Source organism: Mytilus edulis, chromosome 10 (genome assembly GCF_963676685.1).
Source record: "Mytilus edulis chromosome 10, xbMytEdul2.2, whole genome shotgun sequence".
NCBI classification, from domain to species: Eukaryota; Metazoa; Mollusca; class Bivalvia; order Mytilida; family Mytilidae; genus Mytilus; species Mytilus edulis.
Genome location: NC_092353.1, coordinates 70,872,960 through 70,895,372, shown reverse-complemented (window position 1 = coordinate 70,895,372; position 22,413 = coordinate 70,872,960). Strand labels below are relative to the sequence as shown.

The 22,413-nt window shown below is 33.3% G+C and overlaps 1 protein-coding gene and 1 long non-coding RNA gene across 2 annotated transcripts in view; one reads left to right on the top strand and one right to left on the bottom strand.

The window, feature by feature from the left end:
• LOC139491791 (MAM domain-containing glycosylphosphatidylinositol anchor protein 2-like) overlaps positions 1–16,235 on the top strand; it is a 31,459-nt gene extending 15,224 nt beyond the window's left edge. Inside the window, exons 4-6 of the mRNA XM_071279666.1 lie at positions 4,754–4,926; positions 6,003–6,084; positions 14,965–16,235. Of these exons, the coding sequence (XP_071135767.1) occupies positions 4,754–4,926; positions 6,003–6,084; positions 14,965–14,984 (275 nt within the window). The 3' untranslated portion in view covers positions 14,985–16,235. The remainder of the gene's footprint in view (positions 1–4,753; positions 4,927–6,002; positions 6,085–14,964) is intronic.
• A 46-nt stretch (positions 16,236–16,281) lies between these two features.
• LOC139491793 (uncharacterized) lies at positions 16,282–20,408 on the bottom strand. Its single transcript, XR_011656641.1, has 3 exons — positions 20,391–20,408; positions 17,140–17,242; positions 16,282–16,493 (listed from the first exon to the last, which is right to left on the bottom strand). It is a non-coding gene; the product is annotated as an uncharacterized lncRNA (long non-coding RNA).
• Positions 20,409–22,413: the final 2,005 nt, after the last annotated feature.

Genomic DNA, 22,413 nt, shown 5'->3' with positions numbered 1-22,413 from the left:
GGTCATATTTTTACCAAAGTTCTTAAGGAAGTGAAAAAATACTGAAGAAATCAGGGGTTGAAGATAATATAATGGGCTTGGAAGTGCAAATGTTTTTCAATCAGCTGAAAGAACTAGCTCGTACATAAGATCTAGTTTGTCTGAATTTGTTTTTCCAATAGCTGAAGAAAAATATGTTTGGCATCCACAGCAGAATATGACCTGGATAGGTTTAGTAAGGGATATGGAGTTCGGGAAACTTAGAGTTTACAGTGAACGTATAGACAGATTAGTTGATGTTATCAGTAAAATACTTTTCTGTGTCGGAAAAGAAAAAAAATTGCACAGTGCAAAGTTTGTTGCCGGAATTGTTGGTCAGATTATATCAATGCAGGCTGTGTTTAATATGTAATTTAGTTAGGCGTAGAACTAGAGAATTGTATAACTGTATATTCTTAAGAGCAAGTTGGAAGTCACTTGTTGCTCTGACAGCTCTGGTTGTCGAGGAGCTCAGATACTGGTTAATTCAGTAACACAGTTAAATGAGCAAGGTAATGATCTGCATTAGTCAGATTATGTGATTTGGTGGCGTTCACTGATGCCTCAGAAGTAGGTTTTGGGGGCTATATTGTGCCCGCAGTTGATGGCATATGTGCCGAGTCGGTCTGTGACTCGTTAGAAATTCTGACTGACTGTGGTCTAGAATTACCAGGTAACAGTTTGAATATTGTAGTAGGAAGTTGGACAGTATTGGAAAGTGGTAAAAGTTCAACATGGTATGAGCTTGAAACAGTAAGCAGAACAGTGAAAAGTTTGTTAAGATGTTTAGAAAACTATTGTTTAAATTTGAATACAGACAATAAGAATGTAACTAGTATATATAGTTAAAAATGGTCGCAAAAAATCGGAACTGCAAAATATTACTTGTGAGCTAAATTATTTATGTTCAGAGAACAATATAAAAATTAATCCACATTGGATTTCAAGAGAACAAAATAAAATTGCTGATGGTCTGTGTAGATATTCAGATAGGACGACTGGGGTATTAAAGAATCTGTATTTCAAATGTTAGATAAGTTATGGGGTAGACATACAATAAACAGATTTGCTACAGATTACAAGGCTAATTGTTCGAGATTTAATTCTAAATGTTGGTGTAAGAATACAGAAGCAATTGATGCGTTCTCACAGAACTGGTTTGGTGAAAACAATTGGTTTGTATCACCACCAAATGTTGTTTGTAAGGTTATAAGAAAACTTTGCAGTGATTAGGCAAATTGTACATTGGTGGTTCCATTGTGGTATTCTTCACCTTATTGGTTGATGTTACATGATATTTTTGGCAATTTGAAACATTTCATAACAGACAAGCATCATATAATGAGCAATAGCCCTGTTGCTCCCGGAAGGGGAAATAATGGTGTATTTGGGAAATATATGAAATTTTCCTTGATTGCATTTAAGATCAGATTTGATTGATTTTATTTTGTATTTTTGTACAGAGTTAACGCTTGGACGTTTTGTAACAGAAGCCGTGGAGGATAGTGGTATCGGAGAGGATCATCCTTTACATGATTTGGTGGATAGTTTTTCGTCGAGACTGCCTGATGCCAGAAGTGACAGTGCTGTTAGAAAATATAATTATGTTTTTAAATAATGGAAAACATTCTCGCATGAACATAATTTGACTTATTTGCCAGCCTCACCTATTCATGTTTCTTTATATTTAATTCATTTGCTTGATTCATGTGCTACATACAGTACAATCAATAGTGTTTTTTATTCCATTAAATGGGCTCACGACATGTCAGGTCAGTTAGATCCTACAGAGAATGCTTTGTAAAAAAATACAGTTTAGTTTAAACGTACTGCTAAAGCTCCAGTTGTAAAGAAAGATCCTGTGTCCAATGATAATTTGATAAGTTTATGTTCTATGTTTCAAGGGTCGAATGATTTAACAGTAGTTAGGGATCTGGCTATGATTTTACTGAGTTATAGCGCTTTTCTTAAATACAGTGAGTTGAGTAATCAGAAGTGTAACGACATTATTTTTAAAGAATGTTGGTACAAAATGTATGGCGCATTTAGATATTTTTTCAGACAAGTATTTGTTTCGTCCATTGTACAAATCTAAGAATAAGTCTGGTTTAATTCAGGTTAATAAAACGATCAGCTATATAGCACAGCTAGAGAATGCATACTGAAGCGTTTGAAATTAGTTGCTCCAGAGTTAAATCTTGGTTTGCACTCTTTGAGGTTTGGTGGTGCCACTGCGGCGGCTAATTCTGACGTTAACGAAAGGTGCTGGAAGCGCCATGGTAGATGGAAAAGCGATTCTAGTAAAGATGGTTATGTGGCTGATTCTATTGAAAACAGATTAAAAGTGTCGAATCAATTAGGTTTATGATTTATGAATCGCAAGTTTGGTGTTTAGAAGTTTTTGTTTAATTTGAAATTATTTGTTTATACAGTCTAGCTATCTTTGTTTTTTTCTATATACACAAGCAGCAAGCTAGTCGACAAACATACGTTTGTGTTTTTGTTGTTTATTGGTAGAAGTGTGGCTATGTTAGGAACATAAAGTATAAAGAAGACTTCCTAATTTCCGTGGAACGTAGTGTAACGGGAATTAATTGTCTTCTCACGTAGTAGTTCGTGTATATATGGTCATTTCTAGCTCTGCCTTACTTGAGTGAACATCAAATTTTTTAACATGTACGTTAAGAAACGTTTTTTTAAATATTAAGTATATAAGTATGTTCAAATTAGCATTAAAGTTAAAACTCTTTTTATATATAGGTGGTATGGCTATACAAACGTAATCGAATTTGGTTATTTCAGACTCATTTCTGTCTTCAAATTATTTTCATTTAGCCGCAGTCTTTTGATTATTTGCATTTAAATGTTTTCTTAAATGTTTTTTAAACATTGTTATATTAAGTGCGGTCGAACACTTGGGGTTTCGCTTGGCATTGTCAAAAGGACACAGGTTTCTAAAAGTAGTTTTTCCTGGACGGCCACGAAACAATTAGATATTAGTAGAAGGTATTAGAAGGCATTATGATTGCCACAATTTTCAATGTGTATTGATGTGACATGTTTGTACATATTTGTTTAATAAAACCGGCAGCTCAGAAAATACACAAGCAGCAAGCTAGTCGACAAACATACGTTTGTGTTTTAGTTGTTTATTGGTAGAAGTGTGGCTATGTTAGGAACATAAACTATAGAGAAGACTTAAGATTTTACTTAAATTGAGAACCATAGGTTAAAGCAATATCTTAAGGCAACAACAATAGGAAAAAAAACAATATTTTTTTGGAATTTGCCTATCAAAATAATAAGCAACGCTTAGACATTTCAAACAAAGGTGAGGATAAAGGAATGTTGTAATCAGAGCTTCACATACAGATATTGCTCCAAGGTGTAGAGTTGTTAGGAAACCTATTCACACTACAAATTTGACTCAATGTCGTGGAGGACAAAAGCTTCAACTCCAAGGCAGATTTTTGGATAAGGTCACCTTAGAAACAGCAGTGAAAACCCTATAAACGCTGCCTTTAGCATTCCTTAATAACGCGGCGCCATCTTAGTCGTAGGATTAGTAAATGACGTTTAGCTTCACTGGAATTTGCGCACAGAGGCTGAATCGGAGACCCATATGGACTTTGTCAAAAGGCAAGACGTTATTAAAATGGCAGATTGTTTACGTATATTGTGCACTAATAAATCTTGCTTTTAAAGGAACTGATAGTTAAACATGACTGTTTTGATGACTGATGTATGAAGACTTATATGTGGGACTAAATCATGTCTAACCTACGGACAAATATATGGCTTTTGACGGAAATTTGAATTCTGGTGGTGCAAGTGATGGTATGTTTCACTTACATACTGCACCGGCAAATAAGGACGTTCTATGCGCCTTCATTATATTTATTAGCGAAAAATCAATTTGAGATTGGTTAAACAGACAAGAGAGCCGAGATGTAGTGGTTCATGCATCGGACTACTAACACAAAGGTTCCTGATTCGATCCCCGCTCCGGGGAGAAAATTTCCCGCACTGATTTTTCGGCTCTCCCTTGACACCATTTGCGAGTAGTCATATCTCTTGCACGTAAAAGACACCCTTGTAGATTTCGAAAATAGAGCAGGCTAATTCTGCAACAAGGCACCACTCCCACCCGCAAAATGGAAAGGGATTAACATAAGTTGCAATAACTTGTTTCCCAATCCACTATAAATAAAGGTGTTAAAACTTAACAGACAATAAAAAAAGTGGGGCGAAAGATACTAGAGGGACATACAAACTCATAAATCGAAAATAAACTGACGAATCCATGGCTGAAAAGACAGACACAACTTAGAAACTAGACAAAAAACACGAACCCCATAAAAAAAACTGAGGTGATCTTAGGTGCTCCGAAAGTGTAACCAGATCATGCTCCACATGTGGCACTCGTGGTGTAGTACAAACCCGGTAAGAAGTTTAATTCTATAGGTCAAATTCGTGGCAAGGGGACGGGATTGTAGTTAAGACATATGAATCATATCCACTGTCATCTGTGAAACGCATATTCGCTAACGGTCAACCAAATCGTGATGGAGTGCGTCTGTAGGACTTACTTCACTATAAACACTGTATCTTTGGTGAGTTTGGTATGTATTAGCTTAATATTTCGTATATACAATATCAAAGTTTATTTAGTTTTGGAAAGGCATGAAAGAGGTTATGCCTAAATAAAATGAACTGTATATTTGTTTTGTTACAGATGTCAAGTTGTCTTTGTCTTTTAATTACCACATGTATGGGAGCAGCACAGGGACATTGGAGGTGATAGTTATTTCTTCGGGAACTAATCAGACCATCTTCACAAGGTCAGGTGATCAGGGCAACCAATGGTATTATCAGAAGCTGTACATTCAGTCTGCAAGTAATTTACAGGTGGGTTGATATACAAACTTTGATTGTTAATTGGATCGTATATATGTAGGATATCTGAAGAAAATATTGAACTTCTTGTCGGTATATATCATATTTACCTACAGTAAAACATGTGTCTGATCGTGGTCATATCGTCTATTCAATTTCTGAAGCACAATGTATAAGCTGGTCCTAAAATTTTAGCATACGCTGTTGGTTTTGTTTTTAGGAATGTTTGAATGTGAATAAATCACAAAACATAGCTGAATAAGATAACTAAAAATAGCATACTCTTATAGTGCGATGTTGGTTTAACAGCTTATAAAACTATTTTATAGACTATGAAGAGAAAATTATATGATAAAGAAACAGGATGAGTTTCAATGTGTTAACATGATTTGAACAATTACAAAAAAATATAGGTTTTCTTTTATGTTCTTATTTAATTGTTTTGATACCAGTTTTCTTCGATACCAATTTGTTTTGAATTTAGATAAAATGTCTATTCTTGGATACCTCATGTCAGTGTATTAACATATTCTGCATACAACATTTTAACATAGAATACTATCCACAAAAGTTCAAATAAAGGGGATGCTAAAATTATAGGTAATTATAGGCAACTGTTCGGTCTTCAACGATAAACACCCATACAGTATAGTCGTTATAAAAGGCCCGACATGAAAAATAAGAAACAATTCAATTTAGAAAACTTAAGACAAAGTCTATAGTTTTACACTTGTTGTTGACCTCTACCCACGAAATTCACGAAATCATTTTCCAAAGAAATAATCCACGGCATTCTAAAACGTGAACGGAAATGAAGGGTATGAAGATAACAAAGACTGAAGACTCTATTTTATGTAGATAATCGGTTTGTCGTTGGATATATTACAGTTGTTTTCCATCGATTGATCATTTATGAAATTTAGATTTTGCCATTTAACAAAGGAACTTCCGTTTGAATTTTCCTTAGAGTTCTGATTTTTTATTACTTTACTTTTTATGTACCATGTAAATATTTGGAATTAGCTTTTACTATTACCTTTGCAATGTTTTTTTAAGAAAAAACATAACCCACATTAGTTTTATTTCAGATTATGTTTAATGCTATTGATGGAAACAGTTCTTATGGAGAAATTGCATTGGACAACATTATGTTGATTGCAGATGAATGTGGTAAGTCAATGGTTGAAGGAATGGTATAACAAGATGGAATTTGTTATCGTTTATTAGCCTGCTTGAGCCGGTGTAATTCATACAATAATATCCACAAGTATATATACAGAATATAAGGTGTCAAGGTTTCTATTAATTTGACCATTATAGTCTTAAATCAAAAGATACAGGGATGAATATCTATTAAGTTGTCTCTAATTGACATGTTTTGACATGCTTTGACCAACCTGGAGATTGATGGTCAAAGAATGCACGTATTTCCATTGTTTTAACTAATTGCTACATGTCACTACTGGGTCTGAATGTAAACATGTTATATATATATATATAACCTAGAGGTCAATTGAACAACCTTTTACAAGGTCATGTTTTTCTTAATAGATATTCCCCTGAATTTTATTTAATAAACATTTTTGAGAATATATAATCCTAAATATAAATATAAATATATATAATATATATTTATATATACATTTTAAGCCATCATATTGTCACATTCCTCCCTTTCTCAAGAAATATAATTTTATATTTTAGTTAAAATCAGTGACAATATGAATGCTCGCAATTTCCCTAAAAACAACAAAAAGTATTCATAAACAAAATCATTTTAAAAGTTCAACAACATCTAAATGTTCAGCAATGTATAGTTCATACAATTCTTGTGTGAATAACTAAGTTCGTAACATCAAATATCGGAACTTCTTATTTCCAGAAAAAGGCGCAACCATTAACTGCGGACCGTCTTCATAACCCCGACTCCAGTGAACTGCTCCTCTGATCGTCGTTGTCAACTCCAACAATCCCTTTGTTTATCTGCAACGCCAATTCCCATCATTTAGAAGTACTGCAATTACTCCGACCTGCATGTGATCCACCATCCATCGGCGAAAATCCAACCTGCATGTGATCCACCATCCATCGGCGAAAATCCAACCTGCATGTGATCCACCATCCATCGGCGAAAATCCAACCTGCATGTGATCCACCATTCATCGTCGAAGATCCAACTTGCATGTGATCCACCATCCATCGGCGAAAATCCAACCTGCATGTGATCCACCATCCATCGGCGAAAATCCAACCTGCATGTGATCCACCATCCATCGGCGAAAATCCAACCTGCATATGATCCACCATCTGTCGTTGATTTACTCCTAACTGACCTAGCTTACCTACTCTGTTAATTCAGAGTCCCTGACTAGGTTGCTCAGTTATCACCGGCTGAAACATTACAGGCAAATCTACCTGTGATGCTGTAGAACAATTCCCTCTACCAATATAAGTTATGTGATCGTATAGTTTTATGTACATCTAATCGTCTGCATTGTGTCCAATGATCAAAGCCAATATCCAATACTGGATAATGGTTCTTAGTGGCTGGTTCTTGTAATGGTGCAGAAGCTATTTTAACATCTCTGGAGGCAGTACCATCGCCCTCAACATTAGTTGACACCATTTGATCGCCACCAAGGTATCGTGTGACTATTTGAATCTCTCTTTTACTAAATTCTCTTGGCTAAACACCTATTATTAAACTTAAGAATAGATTAATAACAAAATACTTATAAATATAGCAACAAAATAAATTACTGCATTGATAGTTCAAAGTCATCCTCAAGTTCTAACTGCTCTAATTTTGAAAATAATTTATCGATATGTAATCTATCTAAAATAAAAACAAAAAAAGAAAAAAAACTCAAATACAAAAACAATAAACTAATAAGATAAACTTTTCTCTAGTTAGGACTGAAAAATTATTTAAATAAGGTTTGACATCCAACCAACACTTTCCTTCCTTTTTCATAAACAAAGCTGTGATTCAGAGATTACTGATATTTATAGGATTTCTAAACAATCAATTTTTTCAGCGATCAATCTGAAGCGAGAATTAGAATGATTAATCAAAACAAAATTATTTTATATACACATATATTCATTTATAAACAATCATCACGAAGCCTACTTTGACGACATGTTAGTCGTTCATTTTATTAAGATAACAAGAAACGGTTGAGAGAAAACTTAAAATTAATTCGTCTTTCTTTTCAGACTTTTTAACTGTTTGCTTATTTTTCTTTGGTATTCTAACTTCATCAACAGACATTTGTTGACTGCGGTCTGAATTATACCCATCAGAACTATTATTATCCGACATTTCGTTTGAACCGGAAGTGACGGAAGATTTGTCTTCTTCGTTTTCGCGTCGGTTTCTATTTGCTATTTTTTGTTTAAGTTCAGCGAGCGGAATATCATCCTCGTCGGAAGATGTTTCTCGTTCTTGTCGGTAACGATTTATGAGTCTTTCTCGAGGATTAGCGACTTGAAGTTCATTATCACTTTCGTCACTATCTTCGGGAGGTACAACATAATTTGTTTTCCTTAATTGCCTACCTTCTAGATTGGTTGGAATAACCCATTCATCAATCTTAGCTTTTTTCAGGTGTTCTAAATGGACTTTCTTAGCGACAGACCCATCTAATTGGTTTTTAAGGACAAAGGTTACCGGAGAAGTTTTTTCAATTATTCGGTAATAAGGTTTCCACTTAGTGTCTAATTTACTTTTTCTTAAATGATTTTTGAAATAAACTGGATCCCCAATTTCTAAATTAATTTCTTGTCTATTTTTATCTGCGTTTTGTTTTTGTTTTTCTTTAGACTTTTTCAAATTTCTGTGAACTAAAATGAACGATTTGTGCTGTTGTTCTAACAAAATCTTGTGCGGATCTTCACCTACATATTTCCTTCTAGGTTTCAATAGGTTATCAATTGGAAGAACAGGGTCTCTATTGTACAAAAGAAAAAATGGAGAAAATTTTGTTGATTCATTTTTCTGAAACCTAATAGCTGCTATTGTTTGATTTAGGCACACGTCCCAAGTAGACGCGTCACTTTGCAATTTCTTTGCCATGACGTCATGAAGCGTCCTGTGAAATCTTTCTACTTTCGCGTTTCCCTGTGGATGATAAAAAGAAGTTGTTATGTGACTTATATTTAATTCTTTTAAAGTTTCTTCAAATATTTTACAGGTGAATTCACCGCCATTGTCTGACACTATAACTAACGGCACAGAAAAGTTTGGGATTATTTCTTCAATTAATAAATGAACCACATTTTCCGAAGTTTTATTTGGAACAGGAAAAGCCAAAGGCCACCCACTGTAATGACAAACAAAGCTGACAATATACTTATTTCCTGACAATGATGTAGGATAAGGTCCAGATAAATCTACCCCTATCTTAGCAAATGGAAATGGTGGTATATCAGATATTTGTAATAAAGGTTTTGTTTTGCCTGCACTTTGAGATTGACAGATAACACAGGAATTAATATAGGAATTAAGTTCCTTATATAACTTTGGCCAAAAATATTTTTGCCTAATTAAATCATGACATTTGTCGATTCCTAAATGACTTAGATTATCATGATAACTTTTGATTACCTCATTTCGTAATTGTAATGGAACATAAAGCCTTAACTTTAAATCATCATCAGGGTGAGAAATGTAATAAAGTATATCATTGATAATAATATGTTTATTATCAACACTTCTTGAAGCCTTACCTGTGTTTATTTGATTAATAATTTCCGAAAGTTCTATGTCTAAAGATTGTTCAATTTTCATGTCATAACCAGGAATCGTACATTCCTTGACGCTAAGTTGGTCATCTTCTTTATAGTCACAACTTGCAAAATCTTTTGGATTGAACTCATTTGAATTCAAAGTATTGATTTGAAAAGCCTTGTCACTTATATCTACTTCAATTCTTTCACTTTGATTTTGATTGCCTTCTTGACCCGGAGGCCTTCTTGAAAGATAGTCAGCAATAGTATTATCAGTTCCCGCTAGCCATTCAATCTTGCAATTGTAACTTGCAATACCTAAAGCCCAAAGTTGTAATTTTTTGTTACATTGTGGCGAAAGCAATAAGTACTTTAAAGGCTTGTGGTCAGTTCTGATAATAAATTCAGCTCCATGAAGATAATGATCTAATTTTTGTAATGCATAATGAATGCTAAATGCTTCTTTTTCAATAGTAGACCACCTAGACTGTGTATCTGACAGTTTATGAGATAAGAAGTAAATGGGTTTTTCTTTTCTTAAACATGATAAATGAGTTTCTTCTTCCTCGCAAGGTTGCGTAAGACATGCACCTATGGTATCATTAGACGTGTCAGTATATAAAACATAAGGTTTCTTCAAGTCTGGGTATGCTAATAAAGGAGTCACTGTTAAACTATATTTCAAAAAATCAAAAGCTCTTTGACATTCCTCATCCCATTGAAATTTAGCATATTTTTTAGTTAAAGCAACTAAAGGTATAGAAATCTTTGAAAAATTAGGGATAAAGCGTCTATAGTATGAACACGCCCCTATAAAACTTCTTACCTCCTTAACAGTAACAGGGTTTGGTAATGTTTTTATTGCTTCAACTTTGGCATCGTCCGGTTTTACACCGTCGATATTGATTTTAAAACCTAAATAATTAGTTTCTTCCTGCAAAAATTGACATTTCTTTAATTTCAATTTCAAATTATGTTGTCTTAATCTGTCAAATACTTGTTGAATATGATTGAAATGTTCTTCCAAAGTTTCAGAAAATATCAAAATATCGTCTATATAGGAGATAGCAAAATTTAGATCTTGTAACACTATTTCCATTAATTGACTAAATACAGCAGGACTATTTTGCAATCCAAATGGCATAACATTAAATTCGAAAAGTCCCTTATGACAAACAAATGCTGTTTTTGATTTATCTTCTTCCGCCATCTTAATTTGCCAGAATCCTGCCCTAAGGTCAATTAATGAATAAAACTTTGCAGCCCCTAAAAGTGTCAATATATCATCGATAACCGGAAGTGGATATCGGATTGCTAACGTAGAAGAGTTCAGGGACCTGAAATCTATGCAAAAGCGTGTAGTTTTATCTTTTTTATCAACTAATACAACTGGTGAGGAATAATTACTATTAGATCTTCTTATAATGTTTGCTTCTAACATGTCAGTTATTGCTTTATTGACTATTTCTCTTTTGTGTAATGGAGTTCGATAAGGTTTCAATTTAACCGGGGGATTATCCCCTGTATCGATTCTCATTTTCACAGTGTCAGTTTGACCTAATTCAGTATCCTTAAAAGCAAAAATATCTCTATTGTTATTCAACAGTTGTAACACCCTACCCCTATGAACATCAGGAACATTAAGATCAGTTTCAAAAACATTCTCAATTTCAGAGTGCTCTTGAGTAGATTCAAGTGAGACAACATTTTCTTCTAAAACTGGTGAAGCCCTTCCTATTGCTATGCCCCTTCTAAACTTATAAGTTCTATTCGTAGTATTAACTATAAGTACTGGCATTTGACGCTTTTCATTAATGTTTGCAACTGAATTAGCAACCATTAAACCTGGTTGATAACTCAAATGCCCCTTGGTAATTGGTGAAATTTCAAAAGATTTAGAACTTGAGAATGTATAATTTTTATTACCTTTTACATAACAAATATTACTAGTCTGAGGTTTGAAGACAGTGGTTTGAGCAAGTCTAACAATTGAAGCTATATGAATATCTTCTACTAATGGTACATAAGTTTTATTTATCCTTAAACATCCCAAATCAAAATAAACTCTAACACCAAATTTGACTAACCAGTCACGACCCAAAATTGCATTTCTGTTCATGTCAGATACTACATAAAAAGTATGATTCATTTTGTTTCCTTTCATGTTAAAGTCTAAATTTATACTTCCTAAAACATTTAAAGAAGCCCCGTTAACTCCTTGTAAATTGACTTTCTTTTTTTCTAATTTTGGTAATCCCTTAATTGAATTGTAAATCTTATTATGCAATAAAGATACTGAAGCTCCACTGTCAATTAAACTTCTAACTTTCATATGTGCAATTTTAATCAAACAAGAATTTGGATTTCCCGCTAAATTAATTTCAAATGTTTCTACTTGTTCAGATTCATTTTCAATTTTGTTTTCTGATACCTTTTCAAATGATTTTTGTTCTTGATAAGTTTCAAAATTTCTATTTTGTATATTTGAATTTCGCGCTCTAACCTTTTATTTCCGTTGAATTTTGAATTTCGCGCCATATTTCCTTTGTTTACTTCCGGTTTTGATTTGAAATTTCGCGCCATTTCTTCTTTATTTGTTTCCGGTTTTGATTTGAAATTTCGCGCCATTTTTTCTTTATTTGTTTCCGGTTTTGATTTGAAATTTCGCGCCATTTTTTCTTTGTTTACTTCCGGTTTTGAATAACGATTGTTGAATCTTTTATAATAACTTTTATTCCCGTGATAGGTAGAATTGTTAGAACATGCATTGTTAAAGTCTGTTGATTTGTTATTTATTTTTTTTAACCATGATTCATATATATTATATACAGGTTTTGTATATCTATAATTAATTTTTCTCTCAAACCTCTTATTTCCCTTAATTCCCTTAAAAGTCTCCCTATTGGCTTCAGCATAAAGAGACCGTCTTAGTTTAAATTTTCCCTTGGTTTCCAAAATTGTTCATTTGATCTTGCCCTACAATTTCTTTCATAATGACCTGGTTTACCACAGTTCCAACAGAAGAATGTTCTTCTTTGTTGTCCTGTCGAGTCAGACTTGTTTTGTACAGAATTAAACCTTCTAGGATATGTATTTGCATTATTACCTATCGTGTTGTCATTAAAATTGTTTTGTACAGAATTAAACCTTCTAGGATATGTATTTGCATTATTACCTATCGTATTGTCATTAAAATTGCCTCGGGGTACATGTATTTCGGCACGCGAACTTACTGCGTTGACATGATATTTTTTATCTCTGCAATATTTTGCCTTATGGCCAAATCTGTTACAATTGCTACATTTCACACCTATTTCTCGGTAATGCGATATGTCCATTGGTGTTATATTACGCTCATTACCGTTATTTTTCTTTAAGTCAAATTTTCGTCTTAATTGTGTTTCAGCCATTGCCGAGTTTACTGCTTGAGCCAAAGTTTGTGGATTTTCACGCATTATTTTCATTCTCAAATAATCCTGATACAACCCATTTATGAAAAAGTTAACTAATTGAAGTTGAACTATTGGTTGATTGATATCTTGCCCTCTAAAAGCATCTGTTGCTAACGTTAAAATTCGTTCTCCAAATATGGGAACATTTTCGCCAATTTTTTGATTAACCTTGTTCAAAAGTTCAAATGCATATGATGCATCAGGAATATGCCCATAACGAAAATTCAATTGAGTTTTTAGATTATCCCAATTATTATTCACCTGATCAGTTTCTCTTAACCACCTAGCAATGAAATCGCTTACTGGCCCTACAGATGTTTGATAACATATCATTTTACAATCATTCGGACCTAAATTTGTAATCATTGCATATTTTTCTATAGATCGAATCCATTGAGAATATTTTTCTGAATTTGAACCGTCAAAGCCTTCAACTATCGAATTGACACCGTTTGCAGTTAATTTTTGAGTAAGACCTTGAACTTGTGTTGCTAAATTTTGAAAAACTAACCCTACATTAAATTCTTGTTCAGCCATTTTTCGAGAATATAATAATTAAGATTATCAAATAAAATATCACACGTACCTTAGTATTTTTCAGAATTCGTCCTGTCACGGTTAACCAAAAAGAGTTTATAACAAGATGGAATTTGTTATCGTTTATTAGCCTGCCTGAGCCGGTGTAATTCATACAATAATATCCACAAGTATATATACAGAATATAAGGTGTCAAGGTTTCTATTAATTTGACCATTATAGTCTTAAATCAAAAGATACAGGGATGAATATCTATTAAGTTGTCTCTAATTGACATGTTTTGACATGCTTTGACCAACCTGGAGATTGATGGTCAAATAATGCACGTATGTCCATTGTTTTAACTAATTGCTACATGTCACTACTGGGTCTGAATGTAAACATGTTATATATATATATATATATATATATAACCTAGAGGTCAATTGAACAACCTTTTACAAGGTCATGTTTTTCTTAATAGATATTCCCCTGAATTTTATTTAATAAACATTTTTGAGAATATATAATCCTAAATATAAATATAAATATATATAATATATATTTATATATACATTTTAAGCCATCATATTGTCACAATGGCAGGTCCAAACACATGACCTTGTTGATTTTTCTGGTGAAATATGACTAAGACTTCTTTTGAAATAATATTTTAATCAAAATCATTGATGAGCTGAAATAGCTTTTATATTAAATTCAATGGCAAAGCCGAGTCAACCCATTTATTTACAGACTTTCGTTAGCCAATGAAGCTAATTGTTGACTCAAAATCGTACTATTCGTGTAATATTAGTAACACAGTGTACGTATTTACGAGATATATATTGGGTCGGATTATTCCATGTGGTGTTGGAGCGAACCCATTCGGAATTTACTGACACTATATATATATTGTATTATATCACTAGCACACTGTGCAAAGAATTTATCTTACCGACTATCTTAACATGTGGCAATTAGGTTAGTGTCCTATCAAAGTTTTCAAGTCTTAACCATAAAGAACCTACTTCCATTGGCCTATACAAAATCTATTTTAATGTGTTTTCTGAATTTACTTATATCGTTCATCATCAATTTCTTCGAACATGACTTAAGGTTTAATTATTCATATTAAATGTCCAGGTTAAACACATCTAATTCGTGTACCCTTTTGCATACTTTATCAAAAAAAAACGAAAATGAAAAATGTTGCTTTGTTAGCAATTGTAATGATTCCCTTTTTTTATAATTGTTTTGGCAAACTGTCGATCCCGGTATAGCCGTTTTTAGTTAACTGCAAGCGACATACCTTTACACTACTGTATTAATACAATTGATTTGTTTTTCTAGGACCACAAACCATCCCTTAACACTGATGGTGACAGTATTGGTGGAAATCAGAATGATCTTACTTGATGCAGAACATGAACTATTGTCTTGGAAACAATAACTTTAATTTTCCTATTGTTTTAAAACAAAATATTTGTTTTCTAAAAAATATTCTTATCATACTTATCATACTACTTTTTAAATAAATCATTCCCATGTTTGCTGAAGCGACAGTTTTCAAAATTGATTATAGTGTCGGTTGTATGTCGCACTTTATATCTGATTCTCTTCCAAAAACCAGAGACTTTATATTTCGCTTGCCTTTGAAATGGTTTCAGCATTCCTGATGAAAGTACATCCAGAACAGTGCTTCAGATATATGAATTTATATACAGCGTTATTTTTGTTTACTATAGCATTAGGTCAATATCGCTGCTATCATCGGGAAATATCACTCCAACAGCGATATTGACCCAGAGCTGATCAGTAGTCAGTACTTTCGACGTTTTGACTTCCACTGATTGCTAAATTATGATTTATGTAATCTTGCATATAGTGTATGCATTTTTATAAAGGACGTAGCTGCGTATCTTTACATCCTAGTTTTGTATTCTTTCATAAGACTCCCATTTAGCATAATTGGAAAAACAATTCTGTCGGTTACACGACGGTGATTTGACAAATACATGAAAATCGGAAATATTACTCAGTTTGCAATGCATGATCTGCTGAGGAATACCCCGAGTCAGAGTTCAAATCATGCAAAAAAATACTAATTCAAAAGGGAGCTGCCTTTTTACCAATTATGGCCAACACTTATGGAAGAAATCAATTCAGGAATACTGGAGGAGGTGCGCGATTTGAGAAAAATTGTCCCACGGTAACTCTGAACGACAAACATGAACGTATGGACAATAACAAGGAGTTATCTCTTATGCGTCTATATGTTGATTTTTTAGGTAAATTTTTCGGTAGATTTGGTCCACAATTCACTATTCTGTTAAACTCTACCACTGTGACCTATGCATGTTAAAATTCTCATTCTTCAAACTTCGCAATCAGTTTTGTAATTTTGTAATAATGTGTGTGTTGTTTTCTATCGTTTTCATGAGACAGTATTGGTTAGTATTAGTGACATACCTGATAATCACTTTTATCTAATGGCACCCCATGCCATCCCCTTTTTTTTAAGTAAAACAAAACTACAGTTTAATCATGAAATTTCATTTAATAGTTTACTGTACAATATTCATGATCACATATGAATCAGGATTAAAATTGTCATACAACAACTGTTTTAGTTTTTATATCTTGTCAAAATTTTGACAATTATCTGTAAATTAGTCACTTCATAGTCCTTGAGCGCAGTTATTTTTCCAAAGTGTTCTATTGAAATTTCGTTACTATTTATGCTTTTATACTCCGATAATAGACAAACGTCACCAACAGCAAAACCAAGAACACAGCGGAGAAACTAACACCAACAACTATCCCCATCGCCATATCATAAAGTCTTTCTGCCTTTATATCTGGATGACCATAATAACTCACTGAAATACAAATACATGGTTTATTAATTAAATATTTCACAATTTCTTATGGTACTGATTATGTTCACTCACTCATAATCTTTTGAAAAATATACTGTATTTGTTGTCTCCCTAAGTTCTAATGTCTTTTTCATTTTTAGCCATGGCGTTGTCAGTTTGTTTTAGATTATGAGTGTGACTGTCCCTTTAGTATTTTTCGTCCCTCTTTTCTCCTATATACTTTTAGTTTTATTGTCATGTATTGTAATTTCAAATAGTTCAATGAAAAAAATCACTACAATCATTTGTAAACTTTAATTCAAACTGTAGTTGTACTGCTCCTCGGGGCGTCTTGATTGACAAAAAATGTTGTCGCTGTTTGTCAAAGGCGTATTCTAAAGTATAAGTTATTTGGGAAACACTTACATGATTAAGAATAAGAACAATTCTTACTGTTATTTTGACCTTAAAATCAATCTTAAATCAATAAAAATGCTGTTACCGGCTCAACTAACGGACTTAAAAATACATTTCTCTGTGTATAAAAGGGTAAAGAGAGTTAAAAATTTCGATGTCTTCTTTCACTTGAAGTCTTCGAGAGACGTACATTGTATATATGAAAAGTATTAAAAAAAAACTGATGCTATGAAGAAAAAAAAAAGATTACCTAATGTATCGTTTGCACATGCTATGTATTCTGTCAATACAGAAAACATCAATACAATATATCTTAGCTGCGTGGAAAACTCCATGCTTGCTTCTTCGTCTGCCTGAAATATCAAATTCAAACATTTTATCAATTTATGTTTATTTTAACTATAAAGTTGGTGACATTTAAATAATTTCATTGAATGTGTTTTTCATTATGATCCTTTGTTTTGATTGGCTAACAGTAATCTCGCGTCCTTCTGAAATTAACATTCATTACACAATGAAATGTTACATGCCTCATGAGTCATGACGCATGATGACACGGGGTTCCACAATAAAGTGCATAGGTAAATTAAAGAAAAACTTGATAGAAATCGCGTTTTCATGATCCTTGATAAAAAAAAATGTAATTGTAATTTTAAATGAATGTTTCTTTGATCTTCTTTTTGTAATTTCATAGGGTTGCAAAAACGTTGACTGTACATACGCACAAAATGTACGTCGGTCAACGTTTTTACACCACAATGAATTTGCAAAAAGAAGTTATTATTGGGGTGGGTTGGGGTTGGGTAGTTATGTTAATACAAGCAATAAAATTATAAATTCCTACTGTATCACATTTCACTTTAGTCCAGTCTTATCTATTTCATATTCTATTGTATTTTTGATTTTTCGGTGATAGGGTTTGTTTTTGGTTTTTGTTATACGTGCACTACTATGTTTTCGTCATCATCGAATTATTTGTATTGATATTTCATTATTTGTGTAAGGAGAGGACGTCACAATGGTGTTTCAATGTTATAACTTGTCTTTTTCGATACTTCTGCACAAAGAAATATGTACTCAATAAAGACAAATACTTATGACCCAATCCGTCGCAATATTGGCAGTCTGCACCAAAACCTTTTTTAACTATAAGTCTGAAGACCAATATTCTGACATTTTTGGTTCATACAAAGTTTTGCAAAAACTTACTAGAGTCTAGACCGAATGAAATTTTAATAGTCGGGGGCATCGGACTAGTGGCTAACCGTGCAGACTGTTAAATATTGGCGATTCGAGTTAAGCAATAATAAATCAATCAATCAACCTATCATCAGTTTTTCCGAAGTTCTTGAAAGACATCAGGTTGATGCAAAGAAGGAGGAATAATCCGAATATGATTGACTGTGGCACAAGCTATCTATTCAAAGTTTAGCGCCGTAAAACGGTAATTCTTGTGTTTAAGATTTTATTGACGTGGCAAAGCAAATAGAATGTGACAGTTTGTCAGTTTATCAACAATAAGGGATTCTACACTTCAAGAGGATTTTCAAACTGAAGTGGTTCATCTGGTAAAGGTGGAAAATACAGAATAGGTAACAGGTAACAGGTATGATCCCAGTTGCAAGGGAAATGAAAGAGAAAAAGATCCTTGAGGGACATTCAAAGTGAAACTCATACATTCATGGCTCTACAGTCTGTCGATACCTCTATCTTTGCATTGTACAAGATCATGTTTTTCTCTGACTGTTTATGACGTCTTTAGACTTTACACTAACACCGTGTATCATCGGTACAGCGGATAAAGATACTAACCAAGGGGGAATGGTCGATTTTGAACTGACACGGTAACGAAAATCTTTGTTTTGTTTTATCAACATTCAGTGTACATTTCTCAACATCTGAAATTCCTGCTCCCAAATAATTTTTGCATCGATTTTTTTCTATTTATAAAACAACTTTGATATTCTAAAAAGAACAATTAACTTGTATATGCGCAAATAGTTGTGAATGTCAACAAACTTTCAATTTCGATACAGTTGTCAAGACTTTTACATGTTTTATCTGAAAGAAAGCTAATACAGGGCAAAAGTAATAGTTACCAATCATAAACCTACCTGTGATTATTCATTTCTTGAAACATTTTGGGTAATAATTACATTAGATGTATGTTTCATTATAATACGTTATAATTTCTGATTGGCTAACTGTACATCACGTGTTATTCCTTAAGCAATTGCATTACACAATAAAACTTATCATTCATGAAGACACGCATCTTCGCTAGCCAAGGGTTACGATCCACTCCCGCTCTCTCCAGATCGGGAGTGGATCGTAACCCTTGGCTAGCGAAGATGGAAGACACGAGGTCCAATAATAAAGTGCACAGGTAAATTAAATAAAAACTTGATGTAAATCGTGTTTTCATGATCCTAAAAAATGTAATTATAAGTATTGAATGCTTCTTTTTGTAACTTCATAGGGTTGTAAAAGATTTGACCGTGCGCATATTTTTATGAAGCGCTTCCGCGCTTCATACAAAATGTACTTAGGTCAACGCTTTTACAGCCCAATAAAGTTACAAAAAGAAGCATTCTGAATTTCAATTCTTAAATAAACGAGTATCAAAATAACGTTTTTGTGTACGGTGTACAGCAACTTAACTATGCATCGTACAGAAGGATTTTTGTGGTCAGCTAAACACCGTACACAACGCTTCATTTCCGAATAAAGTATCGAAAATAACATATGTATGAAACATTGCAATGCCAATTATTGAAACAGCATACTTATTACACACACACAGTGGCCTTCTATCAGAAAAAGAGTTGCATTGAATATAGAATTATATCGGTAGAGACGAGCGCCAACTTCTTTGACAAGTATTTGCACATGTTTTGGTAATCGTTCATGTTTTGGGGAAATAATGAGACATCCCTTATCATCAACCTACGATCAAATCATTCCTTAAAACAACAATTGTGTTTAGATTGAAGTACACATTGATATTATATGAACAAAACAAAGATTTTCGATTACTGTGTAAACATGGTAAAGTCAAAATCGCTCACGGCACGCCCGCTGGGTTAGTACCTATATCCACTGTACGATGATACACGGTGACTAAATTCATCGGATGTTGGATGTCAACTGATTGATAATTTAATTTTTGATTGATGCATTATTTTTTCTATTACTTTTTGTTTAGCTTTGAACTAGCTGTCAGGTTGGTTTCTTGCTATAGAAAGATTAACAAACGATATGATATTATGAACTTTATCCTAATTCTATTTGTAGGATCTTGTATAAATAAAAAAAATGTATGTCTATTTGCAAATGGCGTGATCATGAATCATTGAATGTCGGGATTGGAAAAATTAATGAATGAAAGCAAAAAGAAGATAACGTTTGGTGCATTCGTCAGAACGTTGAGACAGTATGTTTAATATACAATGATAATCAGTATACAGTTGTTGCTGAATGAACATTTCTAATCGTACATACACTATCCTGATTTATGATTAGGGGAAATTCGTCTAAATACGGACGGTGTCTAATTGCGGACGGAATAGGAAGTCCCCGTCTTGTATTTGATTTTATTATATATAAATATACTAAATAAATAAATGATTTGGAAAATACATTGAAGGTATAAAAAGTCATGAGAATTCCGAATGCAATTAGGTTATATCCGGGCACTCTGGTTCTAAACCTTGGTTCCATCTGGGTTTTCTGGTTCTGAACCTTGGTTCTTTGGTTCGATACCATGGTAACTGGTTCAACATCCGGGTTGTTTGGTTAAGGCAACCCAACTTCTTGGTTCCATCTGGGTTCTATTCTAGATCATTCTAATGTTCCCGTTGAACATAACAGAAGATAACCGCAAGTCTCCGAATAAAAAGGTAAAGTAGGTCAAAGACGCTAAAATTATTTTATAACATTAAACATTTTAGCATCGACGGTAAAGAAAGCTATAAGGTTTTTATCTCCTCATTTTAATTATTTTGATAAGGAAACTAGATAAAAATAAAGCATCGTATAGATATTTTAAAACAAACCGAAGTATACAGTACATCGAACATCCTTTTATTTAATTCAGTCGGGGTTTTTTTTTTTGGTTTTTTTCCTTTACTCATCCCTTATCTACGTAAATATATCTAGACAGTGGCGGATCCAGAAATTTTCCTAAAGGGGGGGGGGGGCGCCAGTCATGCTTCAATGATTCCCTATATAATCAACCAAATTTTTCTAACGAAAGGGGGAGGGGGCGCACCCCCCCCCCCCCTGGATCCGCCTATGCTAGAAGTTTTAAAACCACCCAATTAGGACATGTTGTTTATATGGCTAACGATATGTGCATCTAGCCAATTGACCAGTTGACGACTTGCATATATATTTGATTGCACATTTATTATCAAGTTCGACTGAATTTTATTTAATGGCTTTTTAATAAATTAATGTCAGATTTGAAAGAAATACATGTGAAGTATATGTAACAAATATTTTTGTTCAAAACAGAACGTTAAAAGACATATAAATGAAAGTGATGACCAATAAGTTGGTAAGCTTTAATGAGTTGGAAAAAAAGTTATAAAATATAATAAAATGTATAATTATGTACAATAAATTTGTCAAATTTGATACTCATTCAGTCATTGTGAAGGGCATGCATATATTCATTCGGCCTAAAATAAAGAAATCAAAATTAAGATTGAATATTTTTATAATAAAATTATGTGTACATGTGTTAATGACAGTGCTAGTGGGATGTGTATCACCAGCACAATAGTCAGAACTTCTGTGTTGGCGCCATGATTTAGGGGCATAAAGAGTTACACTAGTCCGTCTGTCCCGAACGTCCCATAAAAACGGGCTCCGCTCTCCTAACTTTAGTTTGCCTCAACCAAATACTACAAAACTTATACACAATACATAAAAGAAGCTGGTGCATGAGTGCCAATTAGAACTCTCCACAAGAGACTAAATGACACAGAAATTAACAATTATACAATGTAGCCTAGGTCACCACACGGTCTTCAACAATGAGCAAGGTTCATACCGCAAAGTCAGCTATTAAAGGCACCGACATGACAAGGTAAAACAATTCAAACGAGAAAACAAACGGTCTAATTAATGTACAAAAAAATAAACGAAAAACAAGATAGGCACGTGCATATAAAATAAGGCAGGTTTAAACATGTTAGCGGGATCCCAACCCTCCCCCTTATGTGGCATGAGTGCCAATGAGAACTCTCCACAAAAGACCATATGACACAAACACTAACAACTATAGGTCATTTACAGCTTTCAACAATGAGCAAAGTCAATACCGCATATAGTCAGCAATAAAAGACACTGAAATGACGTTGTAAAACAATATTCAAACGAACAAATTTATGTACAAACTAGAGGCTCTAAAGAGCCTGTGTCGCTCACCTTGGTCTATGTGAATATTAAACAAAGGAAGCAGATGGATTCATGACAAAATTGTGTTTTGGTGATGGTGATATGTTTGTACATCTTACTT